Source organism: Nuphar pumila, chromosome 1, assembly GCF_984573655.1.
Source record: "Nuphar pumila chromosome 1, dmNupPumi1.hap1.1, whole genome shotgun sequence".
In the NCBI taxonomy this organism is placed as follows: Eukaryota; Viridiplantae; Streptophyta; class Magnoliopsida; order Nymphaeales; family Nymphaeaceae; genus Nuphar; species Nuphar pumila.
The window spans coordinates 164441842-164456079 of NC_143249.1; the positions used below are offsets into that span (position 1 = coordinate 164441842).

Here is a 14238-nt window from a genome sequence, read left to right on the forward strand (position 1 = left end):
GAATGTGACATGTTAATTCATGGGTGGCAGGGTGATAATGAGATGGCTACAGCAATGGAAAGAAGGAAGGTAGGGTTTTTGTTGTAGGTAAATGAAGATGGCAAGCACTGAAGACAGTGGGTATAGGCTGGGTGTTGTGAGATGAAAGAAGTGTTGAAGAGTGTGGTGCAGAAATAAATGAAGTGGGGGAATAGTGTGGTTTGCAGAAGAAGAAAAAAAAATGCTTGAAAAGGTTGACTCATCAGAAAAATAACAAAGGCAAATCACAGCTCTCCAAGAAGCACATCTTCAGCACCTCCGAAATCCTTTGTCGAGGTGCATGTCTCACCCGATTTTATTGGAGTCGGTGCTCCTTCCAAAATGATCTTGTGCTTCACAAAAGGTGGAACCAGTGCATAGGAACACCTTCCCTTCAGACCACTGACCAAATGTAAAGAGCTCATACAGATGAGCTGATCTCGGTGGTCCCTTTCAGCAAAAGCAATAACTCCGATTAAAGAATTTAGAGAGCAAGGATTGCCATTTAAGGCTAGCTCTCTGGGTAAAATCTTGTTCATCAACAAATTAAGGCAATGAATGTAGGGAAAGTATTGAAACATCTAGTTTAACCTTCAAATAAAAAAAAAGTAAATAAATAGCATAGTTGGAGTTATCAACACTTCTGTAACCAGTTATGGATTCAACTGACTTGACAACAATATCTTGGACATCTTATGAGCCGTTAACCCACCTTAGCTCAGCCTGGGAACCACATATTCTTGTTGGGTTGTGATTCCAGCCTTGATTTAGTATATTCATACCTGAGACGGGTCGAACAACGAGGTTTGTTCAGGCTCAGGCAGATCAAACAACTTTGAATCTTCAATCACAGTTGTGGTTTAGAATCATTTTCTCATCGGTCTTTCGAATCCAGAATCCTTTTTGATGGTCAGAACGCACAGGTCCAGTCAGTTGGATACTGCAGATGATGGAATTGGGATGCATTGCAGACATCGCAGCATGGAATGGGACCAAATCATCCTCAACAATCCCAGAGAAAATCTTGTGGATACCAACCACATTGAGTCTCTTTTTTTTTCAATGCTCTTGGTTGGGCTTCCCATTTTGGGAAAAATGCTCAGCCCACCTTCCTTGTCCGCCACTCCATTCCTCATTTAAGCCATCTTAAATGCGAAGGTGTAACGTTCTTTCTTTTCAAATTCCAAAAAAATATATTTTTTATTTTTTTGTAAAAATAGTCTTCATTGTTGGCGCAGAAGGGGATTCAAACTGGAGTCTCCTCCCTAAGGGATAACGAGCCCCACTAGTGAGCCAAGATTGATTTTGTTGCAAATCCTTGCAACACTATTGTATTTAACCTCATTATGGCGAAATAGCTTTTATAAATAAAACGTTTTCTTTAATAAAAACGTTATGGCACCCAAGGGAATTGAACCTAAGTCCCCCTTCCTAAGAGTCCACCATCCTATCTACTGCACCAAATCCTCTTTAGTTGCACCTTCTTGCAACTAAAATCCTTTAATCCTCTTATGACAATCTGTCTAAATCCCTAAAATGGACGTTTTCACATACTTTTTTCGCGGATGGGGGTTTCGAACTTGAGACGTCTCTTCTTGTCTTGCCTCTTAACTCAATATCCTTTAAGCATGGGTTGTGTCTCATCGTCTTCTTACTTGACTACGATGTCATTCTTATGGGAATTTCAAACTCTTATTTACTGCATTTTTGGAACTTGATTGTGATTCAACCATTTTTGGATCTTGATTGCAATTTGATCATATTTGGATCCATTAAGATCCAATTGGATTTTAATTGGGTTTCAGATCCATCCAAGATCCAAATTCATATATCATATCCGAATCCAAATACTGGATCCATTTAATCCAGTTTGGATACAAGATCCATTTGGATCGACTCTATATTACTTTACCGTATCTATTTCCAAGAATGGTAATATTTATTTATTTTGATAATTATCAAAATTTTGCGGGTTTTACAATTGTGATGCAAGCTTTATAGAGAGTGATTTGATTATGGTTACTTGAATCCTGAGTGTTTCCCTATTGGTACTTATGGCAAGTTGAGTTCATAAAAATTTAGTCATTTTCATATATTAAAGCATTTAGGGAACAATGCTTAAGTCATTGAGTTGCTCGAAGATTGGCAAATCTCGCCTATCTTCAATGTTATTGTTCTATATCCTTATCATGAATAATCAAATTCGTTGGAGCCAAATTATTTTCAAAGAGAGAATGGTGCAGGTGCAAAGCAGGTTTAGGACCACCCAGGAGACCTTGATCTAGGTATGCTTGACTCAACTCCATTTGAAGATGGTAGGTTCAATTCTCAGGTGGACTAAATTACGGATCGAGAACCCAATCGAGGTATGGGTACTCTTTGGAAGTTTGTACTGAGCACAAGGGGACGACGGAGGCTCGCCTATCGTTCGCTGCCCTAGCTCGTGTTTCTTGAAGCTAAGATAGTAGTCCAATCAGATCAGATCCGTAAGCTCACATGAAGATCTACATCAGATCCAGATTCAAATCCATTAGATTTAGGGTTTCTTTATAAATAGATGGTTTGAGAGGGAAAGGGACAATTGTTGATGAAACCTATTTGTGATTTTCTTTCCTGTTATTTTCTCTGGTATTTTTTTCTGAATTATTTACATTATTGAATTTTAAGTTGTTTCTCTATTCTTTGTTTGTAAGCAGCACAGTCTATTCGTGGTTACATAGTTTCTCGTAAACCGATTCCCCTCGATTTACATCAGATTTCCAATAGAGAAAGTCTGAAATCTGAATATGATAGATTATTGTTTTAGAGCATTTGGCATGATGTCTTTTGTAACATCAGAAGAGATAAATCCAACGAATGTTTTGTGAGGAATTAAAAGTTTTATATTTCTTGGGTTATTATCAGCAAATTTAGGTCAGGTATCTGATCAAACCCATATCCATTTAGTTGGATTAGGTAGAGTGGGGAAAACTCAGATAATCATCATAATCAGATTATGGACATCTGTAATCAAACAGAAACTAAATCCAACAGGTATCCAATTCTGATTGCATATTATATTAGCTAATTAAGGTAGTTGGATCTGGATTCAGAGCTCTTACATAAGTCTCTATATATGTGATTAGGCAATATCCGATTAGGTCAGATTAATTAATTGCTCTGAAACAAATTTGGTTTAGATATTTACAGTTCCGTAACTTATTAACTGATAGAGGCACGTCGAGGGGTTGCATGAGTCTGATCGCTTGAACACGGTGCTGTACCCAGAAATTGGAATTTGGGTCCTGTATAATAGAGTGCAGGATCTGGGTCTGGTCCTGGTACTTGTGAATTGTGATACTGGATTATTGAATTGATGTGGTCAGGTTAGACCTCGCTTAAATGACATTCTTTCCCGATTTATGGCTAGGATCCAATAAGAACCGGATATTTATGTTCCACATCTGATCGAGATGCAAATACATATTTCACATATTTGAAAAGACTTCACATTATATGCAGCGTCGCTGCATGGTAGGCACGCAACGATCTGCCTGACAGCTGTCCATCTTGGCATTTCTCTACCCATCTAGTGGAGGTGCATGCTAGTGCTGCTTCCTAAAAAAATGACCTCATTTAAAAAATTCGGGTCGTATTCAAATCTGACCCAGGTGGAAAAAATCTGCATTTTCTCAATGCAAGGTAAAAACACAATAATGAGATGTTTTAAATAGCTTTAAACGGATTTGGATATGGTAAAGGCTCCTTGCATCAATCTGAATTCAGCTTTTATTGCAAACAAGCTCTGACTATACATGTAGGTTTCTGTAATGGCCATATCTACACAAATCTGAAACTTTTGGCCTTTTTTTGCTCATATCATAAAATAAACCTCAACAGTAATTAAAACTATAGTATAGACTAAAATACTTTTGTTAAATCATAACTGGCAAAGCTCATTTGAAACTTGATTCGGCAATTCGAATGTCATGATACAAAGAACACGACGCATCGGAATAGTAGGTTATTCCATTATTACAATGGTGCCAACAAGAGCGTTTTTTTTATAGAAAGCATTTCAAAACTTTTTTAACAGATGCTTCCTAAATTGACTATAATATGGATCTAAATTGACTGGATCTCGGGTTTGAACCTGTCATATGGCATCTATTCTCTGGCTTGGTTACCAAAAAGGCTCACGAGTCTGGCAGGGTTGTTTTACGCAAAATAGTTTGCTTCTTTGGAACTTGGAAGTTACATAACAGAAAATAAGTTTTTTAGTCCAATTTCAAAGGGAAAAAAAGTGCTAATCAATTAGACCCCAAAAAAAAAAATCCCTAGTTCTCGGGGGTGTGAGGGTACATATTCGGGAGATCCTCCAAATCAATGAATATACATGTTTTTCTAAATGTGAATTTGACAGCTCACACGGCATTTAAAATTTTACAATACAAAGTATTGTGGGCCATTGATTTTTAGAACTTTTAAAAATGCATCTTGACATCAAAGATTCATAATCCAAAACATTCACTCACTAAATAAATCATAAAAATGAAATATGTAAAGTCTGATAGATGAAAAACTTGATAGAAGGAACGCTGACGATTATTATCGGTTGTAGATTTTGAACCTTTGATTGAAAGGACCTCTTCCCTATATATATATATATATATATATATATATATATATATATATATATATATATATATATAGAGAGAGAGAGAGAGAGAGAGAGAGAGAGAGAGAGAGAGATTTGTAGTGATCCAACAGAGTATGAGAGAGAGACAATCTTGTTCATCCATATCAGACATTAAACTGTAGCACAATAATTATCACACAAATATATATTTTTTTTTTTAAAGGCAAGCTGGGGTTAGTCAGGCCCCCACCAGTTATTATTCAGCGTACCACGGGTTTTGAACCTGTAACATCTCACCACAGGGAGATGTGCACTGACAGCTCCTACCAACAAAGCGAGCCCCCACTGGAAAAATAACTTTATATAATTTCCCATGAAGGCCCGGTTCATCTGATAGGGGTGTCTTAGGAACATCATCAGGCTGACAGGACATCAAGTTTGAAACCCACAGGTGACGTCCCTTGGCACAAGGCTGAAGCTGGGTGTATTCCGTGGCGGGCGAGAGGGACCTAGGGTTTTTAAACCAATGGGCTCAAGAGTGAGAATTTTCCTCTTTTATCCAAAACAAAACATTTAATTATGAATATTTCTACATTAATCATATATGATACTTATGCTTGCAAACATCCCAAAATGTTAACATACTAAGCAAAACAAAGATGCATCAACAACTCATCTAAAAAAAGGACAGAAAAAATTGCATATTTACAAATGGGAAAAAGGATAGAGCAACCTGCCCTAAATCATCTAAAATATTAGTCTCTACTTACAAACAATCATAAACACCTGAACACAGACTAAAGTATCAAAGACCACACAATATTACCAAAACCATCAAATCTTGCAAATGGGTATAGCAAGCAACAAGTCCCAATCCAAAACAGTAAGAAACAAATTGGACAAATTGTTATCCGTGTTCAAGGGACTACAAAATTCATAACCAAGATAACAGTTTCTCGTTGAGATGTGCGGCCAAAATACAGATCTAGCTTGCCAAAAAAGAGCTGAGATGCTCATCAAGAAAAAATTCAGAAAAGAATGGAAACACCTCTAGTTCATTCTCCTAATCAGCTCATTTATCTTATCTTCACGATTTCCAGCATCACCACCCTCAACATAGTGGTTTCTCTTCTTTTTCATGCCACCGGATGGGGCACTAAGCTTGAATGGCCACAAAAAGTTGTTTGCTTCTTTGAAATGGGGCCCCACGGTCATTATTTCATGAATCAGATCTTCAACGCAAATTATACCAAACTTACCTAAAGCCTGAAACAAAGAGAAACTACTTTAGACACAACCACCACAAAGAGACAACGGTGTGACTGAACAAACAAATAAATTGCTGGAAGTATACCTCTTCCACAATGGAATTGTCTGTCAATGCAATTCGCTGATTCTTCAATTTCCCATAACCTCTTTTGTAAATAAGCTCTCTCACGCTCTTCAAATTAGGGTAGCTATTGGAGCACAAGAGAATTGATCAACAAGTAGTAACGGTATCAATTGCATTTTAGATACACACTTACAATCGTACCCGTATGTTACATAAGGCTCAACCTTGTGCAACATGTTCACCGTAGCTTTGTTTACCTTCAGGAAAACACCATTGAATATCTACAAGAAACATGTCACACTAAGCCTAAAACATCCATATGAGCAAAAAAGGGTGAAGGGATTCAAATCATAAGCATTGCAAACATGCTACCTGTCTCAGTCGCAACAACTGCAAAATCTTCCTTGTCTTGGGATGCATGGCATTGATACTGGAAAACACAAGAGATCAAGACATAATTAGAGGCATTGGAAACAAGTATCTTGCATAAATTCAAGGATTTAAAATGAGAATGGCAAAACATTCTGGTTTTGGTATGCAATTACATGATCCAATTAAAGACCCCCGTCTAAGGACAGAACTAAAGAGAAACTGATTAAAGAACTGAACCCCAAGAAATGTAATTCAGCTGCATGGCAGCTGAGATGGAACACTTTGATGATCAAAGAACAGAAAGTTCTAGATATCAAGTGAACAAAATTCAACCATTCAACACCAAGATTCAGTTACATACATAAGGGATTATTCTCCCCATAACATAGACCTAGAAGCCACCATTTTCTTGCAGTCTACAAAGTAGCATACTTCATATATACTGAATTTTGAATACCAAAGGGAAAAAGAACCACATATCATACATTCAGGTACCAAGTGAGTCAAGCAAGTTCAATATTACTGATATCTTGCTGAAAGTCAATAGTACATACAGGCGCTTGATCTCAAATGGCAGTTAGAATAAGCAGAAAGCAGCACCATAAAAGACTAGTAGAGACTTACCAACCCCTCCATTTCACACAAAAAAAATGGTAAAACTCACCCACGAATACGAATGATGAAAAGCAGCTTGGCTTCTGGGTTGACATAAAATCCTCCTTTTAGTTTTGCCTCTCGCTTCAACCTAATGAGCTCATTATCCTACCAATGCAATATTACAAACCAATTAACACCAGGGGATACATGGATTCAAAAAAAAAAAGGAACATCAGTTTGGAATGATCATCTCACATTCTGCTCATACTCTTTTGCATATACTTGAGCTCTTTTGAAGATCATCTTCCGGTTTTCAGCATTCTTCTTCCTCTTGAAATCAACCTCTAGCTTCTTCGCCAAATTCCACTCCTCAAGTCTCTTTCTCTTCTTCAACACAGACTCTGGAATGATGACAGTGGCTTTCATCTCATCTTCGCCCATCTGCACAAGTTTCAGACACAAAATGGCATCCTCTGAGTGAGAAAATAAAATATTAAAACCCACGTTCAGTAATTTTCAACTGTTAAGAGAACTATTTGAACATAAAAAAGGGAAATTTTCATATACCCCCAAACATTTTGGCCTAATTCTTGCACACACCAAACTTTTCAGAGTTTGCAAACCAAAGTTTTTACTTGGGTTAATCAAATGACCTCAATCATAAACTAACGTAGGATTGATCTTGGGTTAACCTAACTCTTGTTCTAAAGTTACCGTTTTACCCCTATAATTGGCAAAATAAAATTACTAGTTTGCCCTTATTCTAGAAGTATGAACAAAGTAAGTCTGACTGATTGTAGGGCTATCAATTGAATGTTTTGAGTAAAAAGTTAACGACTACAATGGCACTTGAACCCTCGACCTCCCCAATAAGAAACAAGATGCTAACCACTATATAAAACTCATTGTTGATTATTTAAAGAAAAATTATATAAAGTTTAGATTACAATAAGCTAATCAACCCAACAATCACTCGACCCACCAAGATATCAGCTGACCTGATAAATATCCGAACTGGAACTAAATGCATTTTCATTTACCCAAAAATCAATCTGGTTATAGTTGACAAACATTTTACTATTTCAATAATCAAAATCAATTAGTTATTGTCATGATGGTGACTATGCGAGCTCTAGGTGCAACTAGGTCCATTTGGTTACTCAATAGCTGACCCGATAAATATCAGAACCGAAACTAAATGCATTTTCATTTGACCCAAAGGCTAATCTGGTGATAATTGACAAAAGTTTTACTATTTCAAGTATCAATATCAATTAGCTACAGACACGATGATGACTATGCGAGCTCTAAGCGCAAATGGGGCTGTTTGGTTCCTAGAGAGAGAGACTCACGACTTGTGATAAGTGAAAAAAAAAGAAGTTTACTAAAAAAAGGAAGTTTCCTAAAAACTAGGCTTTGTCATGTGGCAAGACATATGGGTAACATGGTCATTTTAAAAAAAATTATAATCCAATTATTTAAAAGTAATTAAATTGGGGTCATTTGATTAACTCAGATAAAAACTTTGGTGGGCATTTGCAAACTTTGAAAAGTTTGGTGTGCGCATGAATTAGGCCAAAACATTTGGGGGTATTTGAAAATTTTCCATAAAAAAAAATAGTTTATCTCATAAATAAATAACAATGTAAAACCACAGATCAATTGGGGTGCAGATAAAGGACATATGCAATAATCTTTATATTATGTTAATCTCATATTTTTAGTACTTATTTGAAATTTTCTATTTTTTATTGGTTGTTATTTCATCAATAAAGCATTTCTTTATTTATTTATATTTTTAGAAATTTTTTTATACTTTCTTTAAAGTTTAAAAAAAAAATTAAGGCTTACGCTTTATGCCTCGCCTCGGTTTTTGGTGGAGCGCCTCGCTACACCTCAATGCTTTTGGGATTATCCTCACTCTCATAGTTATATAAGTATTTCAAGAATGCCTTTAACAAACCCTCTTCACAAGATTTCTGAGAGCAGTACAACGTAGCAGGGGAGATTATTGTTAACCAATGTAAACATCATCGTACTACTCTTAGGGAGATAAAAAAAACTTTATAATACAAACTGCCCAACACAATCTCACTTATTTGAGACATTAACCTACTCAACGAATCATTGCAAGTCCTTTAGTTGCTAAATTTGAATAAAACTCTAACATGATATAAACAAGCAAAGGAATGACACATACATGGCCTACAAACCATTTAAATCATCAGTTACAGTTAACAATCTGTGACTAACCATTAACAATATGCCCCCTAAACAAATTTGACATGATAAACCAAGGTTACCATACTAGGAAGCGGAAGGGCAAATCGATAAGGGAAGCAGAAGTGAGAAGCAATGCATTTTAAAATGTATAGGGAGTGGGAAGCAAGAAATTAAAAAAAACAATATAAGAAATGAATGGGAATCTAAATGGACTGCAAATAAAAACTAAAATAAAACTGACTATTCTTAAATTTTATGATTTTTTAGTGTAAGAATTAAATTTTTAACAAAATCTAAAAAAGATGACTGTCAATTTAGTGAAAGCACATGAAAGTGACTGTGAAGTGAGAGGAAACAAATAAAAAACACGAAAAGTAGAGTGAGAAAAGAGGAATAAATGAAGCATGTGGAAAGCACAGGAGAAGCATGGGAGAAGCCAGATTCTCATCAAGTTTAGCTTATCCTAGCTTTCTAAGCGAGTTTCCAGAATCGGGGCTTCCCACCTATCTTAGAAGCTTTCAGTAACTTTGTGATAAAGGCAAATATCCGCTTCCCAACAAAACACTTCAGGCGATGAATAACAAGCGAAGAAAGGAACTATCAACGTCCATAAAAAAAACTATGACTCCAAATTTGGTAAAAACGAAAAGGAACAATGAATATCAACCACAGTAAGATCATGGCAATGGTTCACTAACAGTGGCCACAGGAACTGCGTTAGATAAACTTGGTGCCTTCTCATAGCCATTGGAACATTGCCAAGATGATATATATACCTTCCTCGGCCTTTTCACTAGCATCAAATATGTTCACTACGTTAAAACCATACCGCAGATCCAATTGATGAATGATATTGCTTTTTACGCGAACAAAAATACGGAAGAACAAACTATCGTCTCGCTTAGGCTAGTGATGAAACCAAGCAATACAAATAATTCAGGATAAAGAACCATCAAAGAAGAATAGCGTGAAATCTAGAGAAACAGCAAAACCTCCTCCCCAAATTCACCAAAAAAAAAAGCATTTCGTGTCCTCAAAATAACAGATGGGGTTTGTGAGTTTCTGCTACTTTATCATTGCTCGAAGAAAAACCGGAAACCCCACAAACCATTCGAGGGTTTTATGTTAATCCGTAGATTGTATAAGAGACGCACAAAGAACGACCACTCTAGATGGTTTTCGCGTATGCAGAGAGAGAGAGAGAGAGAGACCTTTCGATTCCTTCTGTGTGATGTTCGTGTGTGTCTGAGAGAGAGAGAGAGAGAGAGTCGGAAGCGCAGAGAGGGAAGAAATAAGGCCGAGATTTTATTTTAGGGTTTTGATCGGACGGTCCAAACGCTCTGCTAATGTAAACGGGTCGGATTCTGTTCTAGGATGCAGCTACTGTTGAATCTAACGGGTGAAAACGGATCGGATACGGTGGGATATCCGATCTGTATATAGCATATTATTTTCAGATTCGGATCCTTCAAGTAAGATCCCAATTTGCATTTGGATCGGACTCGGATTCACTTAATTTTAGATCATGTTCAGATCAGTATTTTAGGTCGGATCTAAATTGGATCTGATTCATTTTTTACATGTAAGGAGCATGGGATGTGTTTTTGCTGGATCTAGTATTACCACATATAGTTCAGGTCTGGATTCAATCTTAAATTATTGGATGTTTCTGGGATTTGGATCGAAGAATCTGATCCTTTTGCAGCTCTAGTTGAATCGAATACAATCAGGACTCACCTACCATAATCAAAGCTGAATTGGAATAGGATTAGATATTTAAGCTACTAGATATTCCTTTCACATTCATTTGGAATTAGATGCTAGTTGGTTTGTCTTTGGGTTTAGATTTAAAATCCTGAAACCGTGAACAAATCAGTAATCTTATAAGAGTTCTTTACTAAATCTAACTAGATGGATTTGGGTATTTGGTGTGACCCAAGCATTAGGAGGTCCATAATCCACCTTCATAATTGTGGATTTAGGAACAAGTTTTGTTTGGGTTTTGGGTTGCATCCTAACTTTGTAGACTTTAGGGTGTGTTTGATGGATCATCTTGTGCGTCGAAAAAGACGTCAAGAACATCGTTTTTAACAAACATTGGATGCGACTAACGGTGTTTCGCGCATCCGCCACGTTTATTAACTTATGTTATTTTCGATCCACCTCCCTCCTATTACAAAAAGAACAGGAACAGAGAGAATGATGTAAAAAAAAAAAGACCACCTCCACATCGGCAGGCGGAGTGGCCAATGTCGTTGAAGAGAACATGACCCAACTGTCCTCTGCCACCACTGCAGCCACTAGTACTCGATCCACCATCGTTGACAGGGGGGGATCTACAACGTGCTCTGGTAGATCCTCCCGGGGGAGGAGTACCTTCAAGATGCTGAAGATCGCCATCGAATTTTGGTCGAAGTCCGTTTGCATGATTGTCATGAGGATGATTCTGATGTCAATGGCAATGGATCCATTGGCGCTAGTGATGTTGAGGGTGCAGCTCTCTGTGCCACACTCCTCCATCGTGAGGGTCGGCTGGACAGGGTTGCAGTGAGCCGAGCAAGTAGTAGGAGTGGAGGACGTGGTACTTAAGCACCATCGCCTTCGTATCGACGGCAAGGCTTTAGAGGTGTTGCGTCGAGAGTGAGGTGAAGGCATCATCCGTCAGGAGGAAGGCGGTGATCCTGGCGCCCTGCTCGTCGGCCTCGAACTCTGCCGTGACACCGGAAGCTACCAGCATTGAGCCAACAACGTTGAAGTCCTTGGTGTTGATCATTACCCTAGTGATGTTGATCAGCACCTGCGGGAGAAAATCTATCGCAGCAAGAGCAAAGGTAGAGGGTACCTGAAGGAGAAGCTCTCCTGGTCTGTCCTCTCCGTATCCGCAAGGGTTACTAGGGTGCTTGGGGTTTAGCTCCAGGAGCTACTCGGTGGTGAACGGCTTCGCCAAGGCCCTCCACCACCACCATCCCATTTTGTTTAGGTGAGCGGCGGGGAGCCCCTCCTCCTCCGACCGAACTTCTCTGTGTCAGCCCTCTAGATCTCCACCCTCAATATCACTGGCAGTTGTCCGCACATCATCATCAAACAACGAACATTTGAAATATAGCATCTGAGTATGGTCTAAACAAATATTGGATTTGGAACAGTTGTTACAAAACTAACAGAACCAATGTTATGTTCTATCTTTTTTGTTCATTTTGTCTAACCCTGGACAAGCCATCAAACATACCTTAAGGTCATGTTTGAATTGTGGGACACACTTGAGCAGGAACAGACCAGTCGCTGCCCGGGCGTTGTGCTGCATTTGATACGCAATGCCAAGTGTGTCTCAGATGGGACAAACAGACAGTTTGTTTTCAATGGGGCATGATGGAACCCTTAGTCATAACTCACTAGTACTAGGCAAACCCGGCCTGGCGTTTCCAGGTAGCATTTGTCCAATGAATCAAACATGCTCTAATCTAAAAGTCTACAATAATGGGTTGCAAATCTCATTCTTGAAATGTTTTAGATAAGGAGAAGGACACTAATAAATTTTAAAAAAATTATTCTTGTCGAACCAATTAATGGAACATCTAGGCACATTTACACTTAAATGGTTATAAGAAAGATAATTAGAATATTTTGCAAAAAATAGAGTGGCTTTTGAATTTCTTGCATTTTTTTATATCAGTAAACAATAGGATTTTGCCTCAGCAAATCCATATTTTTAAGTTTTATATATATATATATATATATATATATATATATATATATATATATATATATATATATATATATATATATTAAGTTTTATATTTATATTTATATATATATATATATATATGGGAAATGACCATATTAAGCCCCATTTTCTAGTTATGCCCCATAGTGAAAAGTGTTTTATGATATATCTGAATTGTTAGATGTGTTTAGCATCACAGATTTAGTGAGAATTGACTCTTGAATAATATTTTTTACAAAAAAATGTATTTTTATGAGCCTAGAAAAATTGATGCCTTCATAGCCATTGAATTTGGATCACCCGAAAAACCTGTATACAAGTCAGATTTTGATGATCCAAAAGTCAGTTCCCTTGAAACAAAACCTATAGATCACATCTATGGTGTTAGATGTGGGAAAAAATACAAAAAAACTATGATTTTGTAGGGGCAGAATGAGAAAATGGGCAGAACCATTGCATTACTATATATATATATATACATAATATATATGTATATATAATATATATGCATAAATAATATATATTATATATGTATATACACATAATATATGTATGTATATCTTATTTGTTTATAGCATATTATTTTCATATTCGGATCCTTTAAATAAGATCCCAATTTTCATTTGGATCAAACTCAGATTCATTTAATTTTAGATCAGGTTCAGATCAGTATTTTACGTTTGATCTAAATTGGATTCAAATCAAAATACGATCTGATGCATTTTTTACATGTAAGGAGCATGTTTTGGACGTGTTTTTACTCGAAGCAGGTTATATGTTCCCCTTCGAAGATGCAGGTGCGTGTTCGGGGGTTCGAATGAGCACCATGTATATAAGCACATGGGGCTCATATCCCCGTGTGTGTCGGCATGACTTAGCGTCAGAGTCTGGTGTAGTTGCAAAGAATTAAGTACTCTTTCCCATCATTTCTGCCATAAGATTGATAGTTTGAGAAAAGGACAAAAATGTCCTCCATCTAGAAAAGGGAAACGACGGTTTGAGAAAAAGACAAAAATGTCCTCCATCCAAAAAAGAGAGGATGATGTTAACTTTTAAAAGTCCAAATATTTCATTTTCGCCATAAGCAGTAAACGTTTGCATCATCTGCTGTAACATGAGCTCCCTTTGACGATGCCTCATTCACCATCATTTGTTGTCGCCAGAGCACCTTTTGCCATTGTCTGTTGTCATCAAAGCAACCTTTGAAAGTGCAGTAGGATCAAGGCAACGAGCACTAGAGGGGGGGTGAATAGTGCTTTTAAATATCGTCTGTGAAATTTTGATGGATTTTGCAATTCGCAAAGCAATCACACAAAGAACACAATAATTTATCCTGGTTCGGTCTTTCCCGAC

General features: G+C 37.2%; 1 protein-coding gene across 2 annotated transcripts; it reads right to left on the bottom strand.

The window, feature by feature from the left end:
• Positions 1–5492: 5492 nt before the first annotated feature.
• LOC149851187 (large ribosomal subunit protein uL30x-like) lies at positions 5493–10423 on the bottom strand. Of its 2 annotated transcripts, none has more exons than XM_090013934.1 (7): positions 10373–10423; positions 7194–7379; positions 7006–7103; positions 6342–6399; positions 6171–6250; positions 5991–6093; positions 5493–5902 (listed from the first exon to the last, which is right to left on the bottom strand). In XM_090013934.1, exons 2-7 carry the CDS (start codon positions 7377–7379, stop codon positions 5687–5689), a joined length of 741 nt encoding a protein of 246 aa, XP_089870060.1. In that variant the 5' UTR covers positions 10373–10423; the 3' UTR covers positions 5493–5686. The 2 variants fall into 2 exon arrangements, with proteins under 2 accessions (XP_089870060.1, XP_089870068.1); XM_090013942.1 differs by lacking the exon at positions 10373–10423 and adding an exon at positions 8790–8892.
• Between the last annotated feature and the right edge of the window lie 3815 nt (positions 10424–14238).